Below are 22,437 nucleotides of genomic sequence, written 5' to 3'. Positions count from 1 at the left end.
TCAAGGCATTCCCATATTCAGGCAGATAACAGTCAAATAATAAATACTGATAAACTCATTCAAGTGTGATTTTAGGAAAGTAGGGTAAAGTCCAATGCTTTCCCAGGTCTTCCCAATATTCCTTACAGCATAGAATGCTAAATAACCAAACATTCATCTTATTATTGTTCAAGTGTAAAAGATACTGATCCAAGAAAGACGATAGTGACTGGCCGTTATAAGCTCTCTTCATATATTTTTGGTTATTCTGTTTGTGTGCCTTTAGATTGTTTGTAAGTTTATCATCTTTACATTTTTAAAACTTCAACGTTTTACCATCTTGTCTCCATTAGGATGTTTAAAAAGAACTGCAAATGACGTTAGTGGGGGCCCGTATTAATAAACATAAGAAAAAATAGGACAAAACACTCTAAACAAGAGAAACATTGTAAACATTTTAATAGTGATATACTGATATGAGCCAGGCCAATGAATTTTCAGTGAATTTGGGGTAAATAAGTGATTCTTAATTTGTTTAGTAATTTGTGCACTTCTCAATCGATACGATTATTTTGTAATTACATTATTGGCATTATATCAGACTAAAAATCTTAAAATAAGGATTATAGAAAAACATGGCAATCTGTGTTTTATTTATTGCAGTGTGTTTTGTCTGTTTATAGCGTGTTCAGTGTGTTTTAGTAAGTTTGCAATGTAAATTAAATTGAAAGATTCAGGTTGGTTTTCATTTTTGGCTTTGTGTAAACGTACAAAAGAATAGGCACCACACTTGGTTGCTTAGGTTAATAAGTGCATAATTAAAGTCCCTTACAAAAAATAATAAAAATAAATAAATAAACGTAACAAAAAGAACAAATATATGCAGGAGCGTGGCAACTCCCTTCCTCCTAAGCACGGACTATAAATATTGCTTTCTTACTACATCATTGACTGTGAAATATACAAAAAGTCTAGTTACTACTGCTGTTTTGGGAGAAAACAGATTTAACCCCACACAGACAGTCGTTACCTGTTCTCGCGGTACTGTGACGTGTGCGCGTAGAACGGTTCTGACTAGAAGGGATACAGCTACGTACAAATCTCGCGAGATGTTGGGTTTTGTGTTAGGTTGGTAGAGTTAGGATGAAACACAGCGGTTCTAGTTAGATAGGATACGGCCTAAATTCTGTAAAAATGTGGGTGTAGGGGGATATTTTGGGGTAGAATTAGGATGAAAACAGTGCTCATCCGGCGAGAATTTTTTTTACCGTTGCTGTACTTCTTCCAGCCACAACCGCGTGGAACGGCAGATGAGATCACGTGATGCCGTCGCATGGAATTCTGGGAAACAAACACAGTGGAATGAATAACGCTCGGGGTAAACATCGATTACAAAAGCGGACGAGAGCTCGCTGAAGAGTTCACAAAAAAAAGAGCAAGAAAACAACTTCGTTGGCAAAAGAGACGACCACATTAGCGCGACTTTTCATTATTGTGAATGTGATTATTTAAGAATAGCGATTTGACATGTTAAGCTGTACGAGCGGCAGCAGGATTTCAGGCTGGAGTCTGGATCATCATACGGATACTGCGGTGATGTGTGCATATACCTGGAGTCTGGAAAGTTGATCGCGTGTGTGATTTACAAGCCAGATTCAATAACAGTTGGGAACTGAACACTGTTTTGATCGATTGGGATGTCTACGGAATTTTATACATCTGATTTCGGATATCATGGCACTAGTGAGCGACCAGCATCTGACACGTCTGGATCTGAACTCCTTGAAGTGGTCCGACGAGTTTAACGTTAGATCAGTTCTGCCGAGATAAACGCGCTTGCTGTTATTTTACACACATTGGCTTTTATCCTCAAGTATTTGTTGCGTATCTCTTTTCCCTAATTGATTTGCTTAGGCTTATCAGAAGTGATCGTCGCTTCCTGGCAACGTGGAAAGTCAAGGGTCACCAAATCGGACTAGCGGTCCAGTCATTCATATGAAGCGGTAAGAAACATGTGGAACTCAGGGTCAGTGCAGGGTCTACTGAAAGCCCTAAAGCACACGGCTGGTAAAGGGCAGATCCAGCTGAGCCGCTGGCTACATCGGACCCCGGACTCCCTGGACTGCGACAAGATTGACATCTTGATCTGCAATGTTTTTGATGAGCGAGCAAACGGCGGAAAGTCGGAGTCGGACACCGAGAGCCTTTCCGACACCGGCGTGTCCTTCACCCCCGAATTCAGACACCCGTGCTGTATTACCACCTGTTGCTGTAAAAGCGCCCTGCTGGCCTGCATCCTGACCGCGGTTTGCTTCTCATCGGTGGCACTGGTGCGCCAGTATCTAAAGGACGCTTTATTGTGGGTGGAGAGTTTGGACAGTTTTGTGGGAGCCATGCTCTTTATCGTGGGCTTGATCTCGGTGTCGTTTCCCTGCGGCTGGGGTTATATCGTATTAAACGTGGCCGCCGGGTATTTGTACGGGTTTGTGCTGGGAATGGGTCTGGTGATGGTCGGGGTTTTGATCGGGACTTTCATTGCTCATGTGGCGTGTAAGAGATTACTGACGGATTGGGTTTTGAATAAGATCGGCAGCAGTGAACAGCTGAGTGCTGTCATTCGGGTCGTGGAGGGGGGAAGTGGACTCAAAATTGTGGCCTTAGCGAGACTCACGCCGATTCCTTTCGGTCTACAGAATGCAGTCTTTTCGGTAAGTGTCATGGCCCTTCATGGCTTGCTTGCTTACCTATTTACTTAAAGGGATAGTTCACCCACAAATGAAATTCTGTCATAATTTACTTACTTTTATGTTGTTACAAGCCTGTATACATTTATTTGTTCTGATGAACACAAAAGAAGATATTTTGAGAAATGTTTGTAACCAAACTATTCGTGGACCCTATTCACTTCTATAGTAGGAAAAAGAATACTATGGAAGTAATTAAACGGTTTGGTTACAAACATTTCTCAAAATATCTTCTTTTGTGTTCACCAGAACAAATACATGTATACAGGCTTGTAACAACATAAGGGTGAGTAAATCATGAATTTTCTTTTTGTGTGAACTATTACTTTAACGTGTAACACATCCATATGTATTATATCTTCAATATATCGCGGTACACGCGGCTCCGTGCTCTGGTGTGTGAAAGATGATTTTTTTGAACAGAACGAATGTAACGTTTGTTTGTTATATCATTTTTGCAATTTAAATGTGTTTTAATAAGTTCAAATTGATTTTACAAACTTAAAGCATTATTGTATTGCATATCGTATAGAGCATCATTTAGCAAGTTATCGCACAAGGCATTTTGTGGTATAGTTGATTTTATTTATTTGTGTTCTATAATAGTTTTTAGGGTCCCAAAGCAAAACTTTCTTTTTGGTGTATTTTTATGCGTTGGTTTCTCAATTTTTTTTTACCATTGTCGCTTGTGGTTGGAATGACTTACTGTTACATTTTAGACTTTTTTTTTACAAACCAATACATACAATTACTTCCTAACCCAAACCCCAGATCTAATGGTGCGTTTACACCAACCGCGTTTCAGGCGTCAAAATCGCGCCTAGTTTGCCACTTGAACAGTTTGAATGCATTCGCGCGTGTAGAGCGGAGTAGACGCGCAGAAAAAGCAAGCATTTGACGTGCGTCAGAGGCAAAATCCGCTTCTTGTGGGAGGGGCAAGTGCTATGTCTGTTTGCAAGATGATTGATGTTGATCAACCAGGTTGCCCAATGTCCTCACTGACACTCTTCCAAGCAAGATCCTTTTTATTCCTGTCTCTATAGAAATAAGAAATTGTGTCATATAGCTCCGGGTGACTGCTTACGGACAATATCAAGCGTTCCTTCAGGTTGAATGAGTGACTCCGGGCGGGGCTGCCTCCACAGCAGCAAGCAGGCTCCTGATTGGTTAACGTGGCGCGAAATTCCGTCCAAATTTTTCAACTCGGGCGTTAACCGGCAATTTGCGTCAAACACAAAATGCACAAAAAGCACCATTCGCGCACAATGTTAAATTTGCGCCTAGACGCGCGAGCTAGACGTGCGAATGAGGCGGAAACGCGTCTTCCACACTGCGCCAAACGCCTCATCCGCGCCGCAACACGTCTTCACATTGACTTAACATTGAAATCACTCGCGCTTCACGTTTCTACCGCGGTTGTTGTAAACGCAGCATAACCCCAAGCAACAATGGTTTAAAAATAGAAAAACCAATACATACAATAGCACGAAATGTAAGTCGTGCTCTGACACAAAAAACAATTTATAGAAATTTGTGCTAAGGGAAAGACATTTGTGCTAAATAACACGAAAAACAGAGGAAAATCATGTCCAAAAATGAACATGAATAAGTCATTCAAATGTTTTGTGACTGACTATACTACGAAATCCCTTGAGGTAGGGTTGTGCATATCGCATTTGTCTTCAATATTAATGAAAATATGTGAACCAAAGTTTTTTTGTTTGTTTGTTTACCTTTAGTTTTTTGACATTTCTATACATTTCAATTAATATTAAGTGAGATGTTATTTTATTTAACTGTGTATTACTGTATATTTTATTTTATAAGGGTTGTCAATCAGTTACAGTTTTTGGAATTAATTACATGGTGTGCCTATGTATCGAATTAGCCGCAATTAATCCCACACTTATTTTGGTTGAAAAATTACCCACAAAAGAACATTTAAAATATTTTTATTGTCTTTGTTTATCTCACCTAATACAATATTTAAAACATTATAAAAAGTCAATTTTGAGGGAACAAATCTTTAGGTTAAATTGTTGCAGTCACATTTTTTATTTTTGGGGTGTAGCAATTTACAATAAAGTTGTATTTGTTAACATTAGTGAATGCATTATCTAAAACATATACTAACAATGAACAATATAGTCTTACAGCATTTTTTGTTCTTTGTTAATGTTAGTTAATGCCAATAGAGTTGTTCGTTTTAGTTAACTGCGCGTTAATGTTAACATGTCAAATACAAAAAAAATAATGTTACTTAATGCATTAATTAACGCAAATACGACCTTATCGTAAAGCCCACCATTTAGGCTTCAATAGTCATGAAACTTGTTTTCTTAAACTGTATCTGAATTGGCATTTGTTTGGAAGTGTTTTTTTTTGTCCATGATTATTAGCCCTAAATGAATGTGTTAAATATTCAGCCCTAATATTTTTTATTAACTTCTTATATGGCTTTCTGGTTTCTGGCACTTTTGCACTACACATTTCATACAGCAGGAAAATGACACACAGCACAAAGGTCTGTAAGTATTGAATTGAAGCGGTGAAATGAAATGTGTCTGTTAATATTTAACAGCCAAGTGCCTTTAGCTGAAATGAAACGGTTAAGTCGCCCTACACAACCAGATTAAAATCAAACACATCTGCTCTTAAAGCAGGATCAGAGGGTAAAGACAGTCTCATTGTAACTTTACCTGCTTTGCACCATCAACATAATAAATTTTTAATTGGGTGACACACATGAGGTGAAAAACCAAGGACAGTACCGAAACACTGATGTACATTGACTGCAGGGTCCAGTGCACTCTAAAAATTCCTTGTTGACCTTACATTTTTAAGTCAAATCAACTTGAATTTACAATTAATTTCTACTTTTATAAAATAAATATTTTATACACTTACAGCAACTCCTCATTCAGCAAGAAAGTAGAACTTAATTGTAAATCAAGTTGAGTCGACTTAAACATGTAAGTGCAACAAGGATTTTATTAAAGTGTGTTTATCTTTACATATTTTTCCTTATTGAGCTTTAAATGAATTGTTAATGATATAGTTTCGTTACTTGATGCATTTTATGTGCATTTTATTGATCTGTGAATTAGATTTTATTAAAATAATAAAGTAAAATCACTTTGAAACTATATTTCAGTTAGTTAGTTTATTTAAACCCTATTTAAAGTTAAAATACCTGTAATCGCTTTTACTGTAGCTGCAGGTTCTGTGTATGTCATATACATATTCTGCACAAGTTTAAGGTCAATACTCATTATATATTAATTTTAGAAAAAAAGCCCAAAAAATAAAAATCGTCTTCGTTGTAGTCACCCTTTACCTAGAAATTGTTAAAATTTATTGCATTTTATCAAGTAGCTTCTTGAGGTCTCACCCTGAGACACTTTTTTAGTACTGAAGGAATCCCCATCTTTTGTGGCCTCTTATTCTCCAAAATTAAGTCAATCTTAAGCATTTTTAAAATTATTTGTAATGAATGACAATGACATTTTGGGCCCTATTTTAACGATCTAAGCGCATTGTCTAAAGCGTACAGCGCAACGTCTAAATGGGCGTGTCCGAATCCACTTTTGCTAATTTAACGACAGGAAAAATGGTTTGTGAGTCGAGCGCATGGTCGAAAAGGGTTTGTCCTATTTTTTTTTAATGATTAATGGGAGTAATTTGGGCGTAACGTGCAATAAACCAATGAGAGTCTCAGCTCTCATCCCCTTTAAAGGCCTGTTGCGCTGGCGCTATGACTAATCCCTATTTAGATGACGAACTTTGTAAACTGAAAAACTAAGCGGAGGAAGAAGATCCCCAGTTTAAGATTAATGTTAAATAATTGTGTTGTTTTTCACTTGTATTGAATTATTTTTTTATTAAAACCTTTAAAACACGTTTTCTTTTAGTCATGGAAGTAAAAAAGGAGGCTTTTAATTGCTTTAAATGTATGGCTATCCAATATCATCAGAACATAATTTACAAGTATGTAAGATAAGGTTTGTACTGTAAAAATACTTTATTTGTAACAAACAAGAGATAAAGAATTTACAAACGGCTCTCCGCAAGGTTCAGCACTTGGACAGCTTCAGTTTTTTTAAGCATTACTTAAAAAATTTTCTCATCTCACCATATCCGCAGGTTCAGAGTCATCATATATAATAAATCTGTGAGGTAGCATTTAAAAAAAACATTTAAAAACAGATGCATTTGTTTAAACCAAAGCATTTATTTACTTACCAGGCTGCAGGTGAAGCAGCTCTTTGTGCCTTCTAATGTTAGTCCTCATTTATGTCCAAGAGACTCAATAATAATCTTTTACATTTCAATCCTTTAATCATTTTATATTTGAAAAGCGTTTTTGTGCTGCTGCGCATTCATGTATGTGTTAAGCAAACCTGCGTTTTCGTCTCGTTTATATAGCGCATATTTCTAACGCACTCTTTAAATAACAAAAAACATATTGCGCCAGGTGTTGGTCAATGGCGTAGTCTATTTTAGTTGCCTCAAAATAGCAACGCGCCAACAATGCGCCTGAACACACCTCGTTTTCAGACCGGAACGCCCATGAGCGCAAACATGGGCGCAAACGCATTTGCTATTTAAACAACGTGGCGCTAAATGAGAAAATGATAATTGCGCCGGGTGGAAACTAGAAAAATACACTTGCGTCGCGCTTTGCGCTGCATTGCGCCGGGTGTAAAAGAGAGCCCTTAATTTATTTCATAACTTTTTTAAACATTCAAAATGTAAACATCAAATACTTCAGTCATGTAAATCATTTCAGTCAATTGACCCTTTCCTTAAATGGTAAATATATCAGCCTCAAAATGACTGGTTTGGTTACTGATTCAACTCTTTGACCTTTTGTCTGTCCTGGAGTATTTGACTGTTGTTTTAAGCTTTGCATGATTTATTCACTGGATGTTCAAATGTTAATGTCTTCCAGCGCTTGAAGTAGTTTTCTCTTTTTTTTATATGGTGATGAACAAATTCCTTGGTCCAGGTTAAATGATTTACAATGCCTTTTGTAAAACAATGCAAGCTAGTTTGCCCTAAAACGAGTGGATGTGCAAGTACATCCAGAGTCCTCCCATTGGTTGGGAGCGTTAAATAGTTAAGCTTTCTTCTATTCAAAAGTCAAGTGAAAAGTAAGTCTGGGTGTCGATTCAGATGTTCCAGATCAATTCGATTTCGATTCACAAGCTATCAATTCGATTTCAATTCTCGGTTCGATTTACGATTTTGATTCTCTGGTCGGTTTTTATACTCGATTCTCAAATAGATTCAATCAATACAAATACTAAATTTATAAAAACGAACAGTGAACATAAGTTTACAAGTGGGTAATTAATAAAAAAAAATTAATAGCCACAAACCTGTATATTAAACAATTATGTTAAGTACAATACAATTTTGATGCAAGATAAAAAAATGTATGCTGAAAAAAGTCAGAACAGTCGCATTCCTTGATCCAACAGGATCAGGTTATTTCTTAAAAAAAAAATAAAAAAAATTTGTGGCCTTTGAGAATAGATTTTGAATCAACCACACAAAAAAAACGATTAATCGAAAAATCGATTTTTTCCTCCCAGCCCTAATGAAAAGTGACCATCATATTACCCAAGTGTACGTTTGGCAGATGGTTTTATCCAAAGCGACTTTTTTAAGGTATACATTTATTAACTATGTGTGATCCTAAGATCGAACCCATGACCTTATATGCTGCTAGCAGGTCACACTGGATTTATGTTTCACACATCCTCAGTAAACACGTCCTATAGCAAGGGCTGGATTACAGTGTGCCCTGCGTTTTTTGCTGAAGCAGAATACATTAGGTTATGTAGGTAACCCAACACAGTCTGCACGGTTAGACAAAAATGTAGCTTGACAGCCATTTGGAATGAGAAATAGGAGTACATCATTTTGAGTTAATTCATGAACATTTAGAGAGTTACACATCATCACCCTTCTGTGTTGTGTAATCTTACACTGCATGTATTATCTGTAGGCTGTCAGTGAACAAAACTTGCTATGTCGACTGGATTTGTTTGTTGTCTAGAACTACTGGTCGTGTTTAAACTATGCAAATCTTTTAACTTTTTATTAAAAGGCTACATGTTAGGAGTGTTTGTTTAAAGATAATATTTGATCATTCATTGTACAGCCGGGTATGTCTACTGCAGGTGTGTCAAAACTCTAGGAAATATCAATGGATTGCATTGTGCTTTATATAGCAATTACTTTTGTTATAAATGTAAAGCATATGAAAGATGCGTGTTAAACTTCAGGTTTAAGTTTTGGTTTTGAGAAACATCAATTCCAGGGATAGTGCACCCAAAAATAACAAATTCTGTCGTCATTTACTCGCCCTCATGTTGTTTTAAACCTGTGGGAGTTTTTAACCACACAGTTGACGGTACCCATTGACTTTTAATAGTATTTTTTCCTACTATGGAAGTCAACTCTGTGCTTACCATCCACCAATTATTAATATTAGGGCTGCAAGAATTGAATATATTTGTCTACAGAGGAGTACTGAATAGGAATTGAAAAATAAGATAAGAAATTCAAAGCAGAAGACGACTTGCTTAAGTGTTAGGACTAAGTAAAGTCGATGATACATTTCTGTTTGACCAATGATAGTTCTCATTCTTTTTTACAGATCACAGATGTGTCCTTGCCAAATTATTTAGTGGCCTCTTCAGTGGGACTTCTCCCAACACAACTGCTTAACTCGTATCTGGGCACCACCCTGCGTACAATGGAGGATGTGATCGCGGAGCAGAGCATCAGTGGATATTTTGTATTCAGTCTACAGGTAAGATCAAGGACCTGTTCAGCAAGGCAGATCATGCAGGAAGGACTCTGTATAAAGTTCTGCTAATACACTTACAGCTAATCATTTGGCAAAAACTTTTTTTTACGTAGTGCTTTTTTATCAAGTTATGTGTTCCTGGGATTTGAACTCGTGTGCTGAGCTACACATACCCATGGCAAAATCTGCAACATATTTCAATCATGATTGTAGGTTTAATGTAGCATGTATTGTACATAACTGTGTCTTGCCGGTCTAGATCTGCTACACTGCTGCTGCTGGCCTGAGTGAAGGCTTTTGCTGAATCATGCACATAATTACAGAGGATAGGAATAGATGCTACTGCAAGAAAATAGGAAGAAACTCTCTATCATGATGTAGGCAGGTGGTGCTGGGGGAGGAGGTGGACACTGAATAATTCTATGGTGCATTAATGTTTCCGCCTGCAACCCGGTTAAGACCGCCCCATTTCAACAAAATCCAGCTTTTAACAAACACCCGGATAAACAAACATTGTTTCCATAATGCTGGGTTCTTTGGGAAGCTGAAAAAGCTTACATTTCCCTCACAAACAACAACCATTCTTAAGTGACGTTGATTTCGTGTCAGCTTGGTGTGTGCATGCACTGTTCTGGTTAACTCTTTCCCCGCCATTAAGGAGTTAACGAGTTATGTCGTGTTCCTGGTGAGTTTTTATGGTTATCTGTAAAGCCTCGATTATCCAATACATGGCACTTACACAATTTATAAAAAACAAAGCAAAAAATTATTTATTATTTTACACCGTGTTTATGTTTTGATAATTATTCTGAATCTGATCTCTAACAAAATTCCTTCACAAAAATTCAATTATTTCAGCTTTTTGCTAAAAAAAATATTTTTAAAGAAAAATACCCATATTTAAAGGAACAGTATGTAGGATTGTGGCCAAAACTGGTATTGCAATCACAAAACTTGTGGCTAAAACTGGTACTGCAATCACACAACTGGTGGCCAATACACAAAATGACAACATAAATATCAGTTGAGGGCTGCAACTCCACTTTTTAAATGACAATATCCTGGCCATAACATTGTTGTCAGTGATATAAGTATTTGAAATGAAAATGATTTCTTAATGTCTAGTGACATATCAGGGCCATTTTATGATTAATTGATATACATTTCTTACATACTGCTCCTTTAAGAGTTTATAAGCAGTGGCGGTTCTAGGGAGGGGCCAGGGGGGGCCAGTGCCCCTGTAACCACAAGCTTGGCCCCCTTATGGCCCCCCTAATGTGGGGTGTGAAATAAATTTTACAAATTTTTTTGCGATCATTGTTTTTTACATCCGTTATTAAACAATGGGAACGCAACAGAAAACACTGCGGAACAGAAAACAACGCAGCATATTTTTTAGAGGGACTGCATAAAGCAGAACACAACAGTATCATAGACATAAGCTGTGTCTGAAACCGCTCCCTATCCACTATATAGTGCACTATATTGGGTGTCGGCCATTTTGTAGTGGTGTCCGAAACCTGAGTGAACAACCTCATTCCCTACATTCATTCACTACTTTTTACCCACAATGCACTCTGATTTTGAGGGTACATTCGATGTACACTCGTTCACTCATATTTCCCATGATGCAACGGGAGACGAACGCATAACTTGAATCAGCTGAAGAATACTGACAGTAAACACCAAACATTTTCTTGTTGTCAGTTATATTCTACTGTTTGAAAATAAACAAATGAAAAATAATTGCGTTATCTTTTATTTAAAATCTAATATGCATTTTTATTAAACAATAAATAAACAGCAGTAAATAAATATTATAAACAGTTGTTTTGTTCTCTTTATTATCAACTAATACAATAAACATGACAAATGTGAAAAACAGTAAGAAAGTAAACTTTACCATTTCACAGTACAATCAATAAAGCCACACAGGTGTTTATGATGAATCTCTGCGACAGCTCTCTGACGCATGATATTTACGTCAGTGTCCGAAATCGCTCACTCATTTTCATTTGCTTCTTCCCCATATAGTGGACTTAACTGTCATTCCCCATATAGGGAATAGTGAATGAGTGAACGAGGGAACGGTTTCAGACACAGCTATATGCTGAGTCCCAATTCGCATACTATCCGTCCTAAATAGTATTCGAAACTAGAATTAGAACGTCCCAAATCGTAGTATGTTGAAATGAGTATCCCAAAGATACCCGGATTATCTACTATTTCCGGTTAGAATTTGAAGTGCAGATCAATGCACACTCTAACGGCAAATATTACCCACAACTAATTGCGTGCGGGAGGGAGGAGTTTAACCACACTGACCCTCTGGCTTATTTGTAGTAATACTGTGGCTGTACAAATGTTAACTTTATTAGTCCAACAAAAACATGGTTACTACACTTTTACTGTAGTAAAAGCATGGTTCATTTTCATCTGGGTATTTTTGAGTTATACAAGTATAAAATTAAGTATAAATATGTTAAACGGTAGTTATACTATAAACTTTAAATATTTTGACTTTTAAATAAGTAGCTTTCGTGTTACACACATTGACATGAACGTCAGAACCACCCACCTCACAAACGACCTGCGTTTGGTTTTAATGACGCTCTGCTTCAATCCTCAGCTCGGTAGAACACATTGTAAAATGTATTGTGAAAAAAACGACAAGAAAAAAGGATGGGAATAGTAAATAAAATTATATTTGACATAAGTTATAAGAATGAATGAAATAATTGTTAACAGTCGTGGGATGTGTAACTAGGCAACCACGTTGTCGTTCACGTTGCATGACGTCATTGAAGTACATCCCAGAACGTGCATAATCTTTTGCTACACACTCAAAAGTATGTACATTTTCCTCACAAAAACAGTACATACTTTTAGGTCGTAGTAGGCGAATTGGGACTCAGCAATAGAGCATGCATTTGCGGGTTTTTTACAACTCAGAAGTTGGTGGAAGTTTTAGCGCGGCTATTATAGTTGAAGACTTCAAGCAAAGAAGAATGAATGCATTTTGGTGGATTAATGCATTTTGGTTGATTGTGATTAACCAAAATGCATTAATTCTTATTTAACATGCTATGAGCTTGTGATAAATTAACAGGTATAAGTAATCATAACAGTCGTAATAACAACAAAAAGACATGACAAAGTGTGAAAGTAAAGGTGGTAAAATAAACATTTATTCTCATCAGCAAATAATGGAAAACTGAAAAATACTAAGATAGACAGACAAAGTAATAAGTGAACTTAAACGGGTATAAGTATGATGGTAAGCACACAAATTCCACTATGGATGTGGTCAGTGGTCACTATCAGCTGTGTGTTTACCATCATTTATCAAAATATCTTCTTTTGTGTTTATAAGAAAAAAGAAATTCATACAGGTTTAGAACACTTGAGGATGAGAAAATGATGACATAATATTCATTTTAAGGTGAACTATCCCTTCTTAGTTACTGTGACTGATACTAAATATGAAATGAAAATGTACAAATATAATGAAAATGCAATTACAGTTAATGTGACTAATACTGAATGAAGTTGAAATGCAAATACATTGTTGAATGATTATAAACATGGTATTTTGAAGGGTAATGCCTTAAGTGCAGTGCAGAAAATGATATGACAAGAGTAAGGTCTATGTAATTGGCCCCTCTAACAGTACAACTGGGCCCAGATTGGCCCCCCCAGTTGAAATGGTCTAGAACCGCCACTGTTTATAAGCAGAGAAAAAATATAGATAGGTTGAAAAGTTTTTTTCTCATTTTGTTTGTTTGATTGTTTGAAAGCAGAGGGTCTGTTCTTTCATTTGATATATTTGTGTGATTATATATTTTTAGAAGAACATTTTCCTGGAAGGCATTTTGTAAAACTTTTGTGAAAATCACAAAAACTGCTGGCAGGCAACTTTCAAAAATAAAAGGCTGGGGGGGGTGCAGTTAAATTGCCCATATAAGGACTTCCACTCCAACGAAATTGCCCATAAAATAAATAAAGCAAGATTGTTACGTATGAATCTTTCAGGTTTTCGGGGGGAAGAAAATAACTTTTCGAAACTTGTACGAACCCTGGAGAAGTGCATGTGGCATCACACTTTGCCTATGTTTAGCATGAGGAATCCAACTCAACAGTGTTAATAAGTCTGAATGCATGGGACGTGGTCTGGGAACCACATAGTCATTTTTTTGTATTTGAGGCGTGGTTTAGCAGTGCCCAGAGCTGTAATAAATACCACTTACCATTTAATAAGTTAAATGGACTTAATGGATAAAATGGATAAAACTCTGTGGCTAACATGTCTTGCCATATCCAAACATCCTTTTTGGATACCAAACTGTTTAATGCTGCCCCCTCCCCGTTCTGTGATTGGTTCCCTTTTTGAGGCAAAAAATTGGTCCATGGTTTCCATGCTAGACTTGCAGCGTGAATAAATTTGTGCGGTGGGCAGCATGGGAAAACCCAGGCTATGAAATAGCGTAAACCCCCCCCCCTTTAAATATGTTAAATGCATTACTATCCTTTTTTTTATCTGCTAAACATTGCAATTTCTACACACAGTAAGAAAACTTGTGTGCTCATTTCCAAAAAAAAACGAAACGCCGCATAAACGTAACCTCTTTCTGTTATGTCTAGTTTAAATTGCAGGGTTTGTTCTTGTGGAAGTTCTAGTACACCATAATTATACAGCTTTCCTTTCCTTTTTTGTCTTTGCTCTTGTCTGTGTAGTAAAGATTTCGCCTTTCACATTCTCTTGAGATTGCAAAATTGCATGTTGGGTGCCAGTTATGGATTTTTGACTGAAGCAGGGCAGAGAAATAAAATATTGTGTACAACCGCATTAAAGCCACAATCTCAATGCAAACCAGTAAAGTCAAAGCATCAGTGTGTTGACTCTCTTCTTCTGTTTCGCTCATCAGATCTTCATCAGTATCGGCCTGATGTTTTACGTCGTACATCGAGCGCAGGTTGAACTGAACGCCGCCATCGCCGCCTGCCAGATGGAGCTAAAGACGTCGTATACAAACGGCAACGAGACCAATCACAGCGGTCCGAGCTACTGCAGCAAAAGAACCGCGGCATGTGGGGGAATCAATGTAGTCTGAGGGCTAATATTGAGATTTGGCTTTCGAGGAACATGATTGCACAGATGCGCTGCCGTGACCGGAATGGCAACCGGAGATCTGTCGGAGGGTGCAACGAGGCCACGGCGGGCAGTTTGGGTTCTCGCTGCCATCATAAACCAGCTGTTCTGGTTATGATACAGGTCAAACTGGAGAGGTAGTGGATTTTTAAAGCTAAGGAGCTGTACGTCAGCCTTGGAGACATTGCCCAAAGATTGGGAGTTTTCTTTGATATAAGCGGATGAAATTGACTGATATAAATTGCTATAAACATTTTGCAGTACATTTACTTCCTATTTTTTTTTTGACACTAATATAAATTATATTAAAGTTTATAGGATGTCTAAAGCATGAGCGGGTAAATTAAAAAGTGTTTTAGAATTGTAGTTAAGATGTTGAGAGGGCCTAACTAATATATCAGGTTGCTTTTTTCAGTTGTATATATTTAGTTTTTTGGTATAAATGAAGATTTGCTTTCAATTTTTTTGTACTTTAAGTATTGCTTGTTTCATATATTGTTTTAAAAAGGGTCTGAGAAATGTTTATCAGTTAGTACACCTGGATAAAATTGTGGCTTTATCCAAACTAAGTTTACTTTTGCAACTCTGCCGTTTTTTAAGAGCAGATGTGAGGGATATGCAAAGATGTCTCTCCAGAAAGCTTTGAATTTTTTTGTTTTTATCTCATTCTCATATTGAGAGGACTGAAATTCCTTCTGCCTTTTTTCTATGATTTAAACACATGCTTTATTATAGATCTGTAAGCATTTTATGATATCACTTAAAGGGCACCTATTATGCAAAATCCACTTTTACAATAAATGTGTGTTGGTAGTGTGTAAACAATGAAAAAAATCCTCTCTCTTTTTTTTAATTCCCATTAAACCAAAGCAGTCTTGTTAGACATGCTGTTTTGATTCGCTTGTTAATGTGACGTCACACTGATAAAGCTCCGCCCACAGCCACTGACTGACTGGTTAATTTTACCAAAAAGCGTTTCTAAATGTGTATATTAGCACTTCGTAGCGCTAATTCGGCTAAGTATACTATTGTCTCAAGGGGATCACACACCGGCCGCTCAGCAGCGCCGCCGCGCCGTTCTAAAAAAATCGAACACATTGTTTTCTATGAGTATATGCCCAGCTGTGACTCAGGAAGTTGTTCAAATCCCTGTCGCGCCACTCACATAGTTTAACATTAAATAACATCATATTTGTCCCAAATCATTAACGATTAACATTGGCTGCTAACGTATATTTTACATTTTGAAGTAGACGCCATCAGACGAAGCTTGTGCTATTTAACGTGCACTTCCGGTTTACAATACCTTCGAGTTGTCCTAGACGCGACTCAACGCTGAGCTGCGCGGCCGGTGTGCGATCCCCTTTAGACTGTATTTACAGAAATCAGATTTATTTTTAACCCAAAGTGCTTATTGTCTGTTGCTAAGGGAGTGAGGAGCGTACCCAATTCGAATTTGCTATAATTAATGATTTGTTGGTATTTTGAGCTGAAACACACCTGAGACTGATATTGCATCTTGTAAAAATGAGCATAATATGTGCCCATTAATTTATTCATTGTTAGAACTGCAAACATTTACACGTGGAAATTTGAAATATTTCAGATGAAGGATAATTGCTGTTAGTGAGATTTATATGGGTTGTTAATATATATATATGTGCTTAAAATTATTCACAATTGCCTAGAATTCATTCTTCTTACTTTTTGTTGTTGTTTGTTTGTTTCTGAATTGTCCAAATTGGTGTAAATTCATTACAAACCCTCCATTGCACATTTACTCATGCTGTGTACTAATGATAAAAACGTCATAGTTCTCTCGAGAAAGATTCACCTAATTGGAAACAAAAGACACTTGAGCATTTACTGACGTATTTGGGTCCTGGCTCTATAATTCACTGTAGGGTTTTGTTAATGAGCTTGGAGACGCACTGAACTCCCAGCTTCCACACCAGGTATTTCCTAAATCGGAATTTCACAGAATCCGGTTGATGTTTTTTTTTTTTGTTCTTGATAGTACATTCCTGCTACACACTGTAGTGCTAACATCATACATTTGTACATTCAAATGTTGTTGCTGTATAAAAGCTTTGATTGAGGTGTCGTTTTTATGTTTTACAGCAGGGCTATTCAAATCTTACCCCGGAGGGCCGATCACTACAGAGTTTAGCTCCAACCCTAATCAAACTTAACCACCTGTGATTGTCTAGTGGTCATGAAGACCTTGTTTAGCTTGCTCAGGTGTGTTTGGCCCTCCAGGGTAAGATTTAAATAGCCCTGTTTTACACACTCTTGAAAATTAAAGTGCTTAAAGGTGCCATAGAATGTAAAACTGTATTTATGTAGGCATAGATGAATAATAAGAGTTCTGTATATGGTAATGACATCATGAACCTCAAACACTATTGTTTCCTCATTCTTATGTAAAGAATCTCGACATAACACAGTAAACATGTAAACGGCTTTGCGGTTAAAAACTGGCATTTTCTTTTTCATTACAGCAAAGATTTTACGATGTTATACTGTATTTTTCATTAAATAGCAAAATTCTAAATGTCTGTTATTATAAATTTGCTTTGTACTTAATAACATACAGCTTACCACCATAACAGAGTATTTTTGACTTACAGATTTCTTAATTTTAACAATATTTTTTTTATAAAAGTACTATATAAATATATAATTTTCATGTTTTACTTTCAAAGTCCATACATTTAGCTTTATTTTACTGTAAAATTAAATTTAAAATGTAAATTTTTTACAGTTATGGTAGCATTTTTAAATTTTTCTCTGTTAAAATTACAGCATTTTTAATTTAAAGAACCTTTGCTGAAACCAAAAGGTTCTTCGGATGTTTAAAGGATTAGTCCAATTTCTTGGAAAAAAGTCCAGATGGTTTGCTCACCACCATGTCATCCAAAATGTTTTATGTCTTTCTTTGTTTAGTTTATAAGAAATTGTTTTTTTTTTTTTTGGGGGAAACATTCCAGGATTTTTCTCATTTTAATGGACCCCAACACTTAGCAGTTTTAGTGCAGTTTAAAGTTGCAGTTTTAAATGACTCTAAACGATCTCAAATGAGGCATAAGGGTCTTATCTAGCGAAACGATTGTCATTTTTGACAAGAAAAATAACAAATATGCACTTTTAAACCACAACTTCTCGTCTATCTCCGGTCGTGTGACACGCCAGCGCGAAGTCACGTAATTGCGTAATGACATGGAAAGGTCACGTGCTACATATATAAAAAAGGCACATTTGCGGACCATTTAAACAATAAACTGACACAAAGACATTAATTAGTATCATTCGACATACAACAACGTCGAAACGGTCCTCTTTCTTCACACTTGTAAACACTGGGGCGTAGTTTTGCATACGTCATCCGTGACCTCTTGACGTGTTGATGTATTAAGAAGTCGCGCTGGCGTGTCACAGGACCGGAGGAAGAAGAGAAGTTGTGGTTTAAAAGTGCATATTTTTTATTTTTCTTGTCAAAAATGACATTTGTTTCGCTAGATGGGACCCTTGTGCCTCGTTTGGGATTGTTTGGAGTCCTTTGGGGCTGCTATTTTAGACTGCATTAAAACTGTGTTGAGTTTTGGGGTCCATTAAAGTCCATTAAAATGAGAAAAATCCTGGAATGTTTTCCTCAAAAAACATAATTTCTTCTCGACTGAACAGGGAGGGACATCGAAATTTTGGATGATATGGTGGTGAGTAAATTATCTGGAATTTTTTCAGAAAATTTACTAATCCTTTAAGATTTTTATGAAACCATTTAGCCTTCTAATCTATGGCATCATAAAGCACCTTTATTTTTTATCTAGTGTACCTTCTTTTGTTTAAGACACACTTGTTCTCAAGTATGAAATACTCAGAAACTGAAACGTATACTCCCAGTGACTTAACTCTTGGTATCATTTGACACATCTTCATTTACAGTTTGGTTTACAGCAACACTAACTCATTACCGTAATTTGACAATCAAAGGGTTTGTGAACGATGACTTTAAGGTCGATCGTATCTTGTTAGTTTGTATTTATGTCTTCTGTCATAGTTTTGCTGCTACTTAGACTACACGGTCTGAGTGAAATGCTGTCAAGGGCTCGAACTAATATTGCCGTTTTATTACAATGTGACACATAGGGAGTATGAATTAAGACAGGTTTTTGCATTTATTGTGTGCAGATGTAACCGCACAAATGGACACATTCCTGATAAACATTTCTGAAAACGGTTTTGATATTTCTGGATTTCTTTCTCCAAGGAAATGGAACCGCCTCTCTGTTTTCTGACTTTAGCAATAACGAAACGTGCTGGCTCGCCTTCTGAGTTACATTGAAGAGATCCAACAATCCTGGTCTTGTGTTACGATGTCAACCTGCCTTGTACCTCTTGCTGCCTGAGACACTTTGCCTGCAGTGTGTTCACAGTTTGAACACTTGAAAAATACTAAAGACCCTTAAGATGTCAAATGCAAAAATTATGAAGTTATACAAATAGATATTCAAGGGAAACTGAAATAAATAACAGTGTGAAGATGTGTATCAGTGCTTTGTCTTTCATTTTTCGGTTCGAATCACCGCGTGAAATATGCTACAGTGCATCTCTATATTTATGATGAGGAGGTTGTATGGTTCTTGGCAAACCTTAATCTGATATTACAGGGTATATCTACATAACATCATTTTTTTTAAACGCACAAATGTAATTTCAGATTAAGGTACTGAAACCTCTTATCCCATTTAAAAGTGTATTTTGCAATGCGTAAATGAATATTTATCGCTGTAGTACCATGCTTGTTCAGTGTTATTTATGAAATAAAAATCTCTCGAAGCTTTTTTTTTCTATGCCTCGCTATCTACATAAACAGCCCCATTGTCTGCTGTTAAAGTCAGTGTAGCTGTTAGAGTAAGTCTTAGTATTTATAACTGAAGACTACATTCTTGCTACAATGCAAACGTTGTTGCTGTTTTGCAGTAGAGGTTGGAAAAGCTTTGATTTAGGTTGATTTTCTAGTGTATTTTCTGTCGTTTTTATGTTTTACACAAGGGCTAAAAAATTTAAGTGCGTAAAGGAAAACACCACAGTTTTTCAATATTTTACTTTGTTCTTCAACATAGACTAATTAATACATACCTATCTTTTTTCAATGCCCTTAAAGGGATAGTTCACTTTAAAATGAAAATTCTGTCATCATTTACTCATCTTCATGTTGTTCTAAACATGTATGAATTAATTTTTTTCTGATAAACACAAAAGAAGATATTTTGAGAAATGATGGTAAACACACAGCAGATAGTGACCATACACTTCCATAGTAGGAATAAAAAATATGATGGAATTAAATCGGTACAGTCAACTGTGTGCTTACTATCATTTATCAAAATATTTTCTTAATTTATCACAATACTTCCAAAATATTTTTTCCTACTATGGAAGTCTATGGTCACTTATTGCTGTGTGTTTACCATCATTTATCAAAATATATTCTTTTGTGTTCATCAGAAAAAAGAGATTCATACAGGTTTAGAACAACATGAAGATGAGTAAATGATGACACACTGTAAAAAAATTCAGTGGAAATTGCAGTGTTATTACAGCTGGGTTGCCGGTAACTTACCGTAGATTTAAATTTATGTTATTTATTGGCAACATTTTGTTCAAAGTTATGAACATTAAACATTTACAGGTCTTTGTCTTTACAGAATAAAAAAAACAGCATCAACATTCTGGGAAACAAAATCTGAAGCAAAAAAACAGAAAAAGGTTGATGATGATTTCTGGTTCCCAGAATGCTTTGCATGAGGCTGTTATTGTATAGTTTTATTCTGTAAAGATAAAGACTTGTTAATATTTCAAATTTATTTAACTTTGAACAAACTCTTGCCAGTAAATAACATACATTTAAATCTACAGTAAATTACCGGCAACCCAGCTGCAATAACATTGTAATTTCTACGGATTTTTTTACAGTGCAGAATTTTCATTTTAAAGTGAACTATCTCCTTAATCATTGTACAGCAGGTTGTGAATGTGTTAGCATTTAGCCTAGCCCCATTCATTCCTTAGAATCCAAACGGATGAATTTAGAAGCCAACAGACACTTCCATGTTTCCGGAAAACCTCCGTAAAAATACAGGAAATGTGTAAACAACTTTGCAGTTATATTTGTGTCAGTTTATTGTTTAAATGGTCCGCAAATGTGCCTTTTTTATATATGTAGCACGTGACCTTTCCATGTCATTACGCAATTACGTAAGGTCGCGCTGGTGTGTCACACGACCGTAGATAGACGAGAAGTTGCGGTTTAAAAGTGCATATTTTTTATGTTTCTTGTCAAAAATGACATTTGTTTTGCTAGATAAGACCCTTATGCCTCATTTGAGTTCGTTTAGAGTCCTTTAAAACTGCAATTTTAAACTGTATTAAAACTGTTAAGTGTTGGGGTCCATTAAAGTCCATTAAAATGAGAAAAATCCTGCAACGTTTTCCTCAAAAAACATAATTTCTTCTCGACTAAACAAAGAAAGACATAAAACATCTTGGATGACATGGTGGTGAGTAAATTATCTGGATTTTTTTAAAGAAATTGGACAAATCCTTTAAACATCCGAAGAACCTTTTGGTTTCAGCAAAGGTTCTTTAAATTAAAAATGATGTAATTTTAACAAAGAAAATTTTTAAAATGCTAACATAACTGTAAAAACCTTGAGAACGCATTAGATTTAATTTTACAGTAAAATAAAGTTAAATGTATGGCCTTTGAAAGTAAAACATGAAAATTATATATTTATATAGTACTTTTATAAAAAAATATTGTTAAAATTAAGAAATCTGTAAGTCAAAAATACTCTGTTATAGTGGTAAGCTGTATGTTATTAAGTACAAAGCAAATTTATAATAAAAGACATTTAGAATTTTGCTATTTAATGAAAAATACAGTAAAGAATCGTAAAATCTTAGCTGTAATGAAAAAGAAAATGCCAGTTTTTAACCGCAAAGCCGTTTACATGTTTACTGTGTTATGTCGAGATTCTTTACATAAGAATGAGGAAACAAAAGTGTTTGAGGTTCATGATGTCATTCCATATACTGGCTTTTTATTTTTCATGGCAAGTTTTTGTAAATTGCATCATTCTAAATGTCTGGTATTATAAATCTGCTTTGTACTTAATAACAGCTTACCACCATAACACAGTATTTTTAACTTAGAGAAGCCATAGTTTTAACGATATATTTTTTTTAAGTACATGTATAATCCAGTTAAATATTATCGATATTTTTATCGTAATATATATTTTAAATGTTTTACTTTCAAAGGCCATACATTGTAAAAACAATCCGTAGAAATTACAGGGTTACTTGCAGCTGGTTGCCGGTAACTTACTGTAGATTTAAATGTATGTTATTTATTGGCATCGTTTTGTTCAAAGTTATGAACATTAAACATTTACAAGTCTTAGTCTTTACAGAGTAGAACTAAAATAGCAGCATAAAGCAAAGCATTCTGGGAAACAAAATCTGAAGCAAAAAACTGAAAAAGGTTGATGATGATTTCTGGTTCCGAGAATGCTTTGCATGAGGCTGTTATTGTATAGTTTTATTCTGTAAAGATAAAGACTTGTTAATATTTAAAGTGTATTTAACTTTGAACAAACTTTAATAACATAAATTAAAATCTACGGTAAGTTACCGGCAACAGCTGCAAGTAACACTGTAATTTCTACGGATTTTTTTAC

General features: G+C 35.8%; 2 protein-coding genes across 2 annotated transcripts in view; both read left to right on the top strand.

Moving 5' to 3' along the window:
• The window catches only part of gmnn (geminin DNA replication inhibitor), a 228,615-nt gene that overhangs the window by 135,359 nt on the left and 70,819 nt on the right, over window positions 1-22,437 (top strand). The gene's annotated exons all lie outside the window — the stretch shown is intronic.
• On the top strand, window positions 1,308-17,301 carry tmem64 (transmembrane protein 64). The gene is made up of 3 exons (XM_055219631.2): window positions 1,308-2,687; window positions 9,391-9,546; window positions 14,469-17,301. The coding sequence occupies exons 1-3, from the start codon at window positions 1,992-1,994 to the stop codon at window positions 14,652-14,654; spliced, it is 1,038 nt and encodes a 345-aa protein (XP_055075606.1). The 5' UTR covers window positions 1,308-1,991; the 3' UTR covers window positions 14,655-17,301.

This window comes from Misgurnus anguillicaudatus, chromosome 20, assembly GCF_027580225.2.
Source record: "Misgurnus anguillicaudatus chromosome 20, ASM2758022v2, whole genome shotgun sequence".
Taxonomy (NCBI): domain Eukaryota; kingdom Metazoa; phylum Chordata; class Actinopteri; order Cypriniformes; family Cobitidae; genus Misgurnus; species Misgurnus anguillicaudatus.
Note: the sequence above shows the minus strand (reverse complement) of the source record. Positions and strands in the feature narration are given on the sequence as shown.

Coding starts and splice junctions, on each gene's coding strand:
- tmem64 (XM_055219631.2), top strand. CDS start 1,992: ATGTGGAACTCAGGGTCAGTGCAGGGTCTACTGAAAGCCCTAAAGCAC. Junction 2,688..9,390: donor TACAGAATGCAGTCTTTTCG/GTAAGTGTCATG, acceptor TCTTTTTTACAG/ATCACAGATGTGTCCTTGCC. Junction 9,547..14,468: donor ATTTTGTATTCAGTCTACAG/GTAAGATCAAGG, acceptor TTCGCTCATCAG/ATCTTCATCAGTATCGGCCT.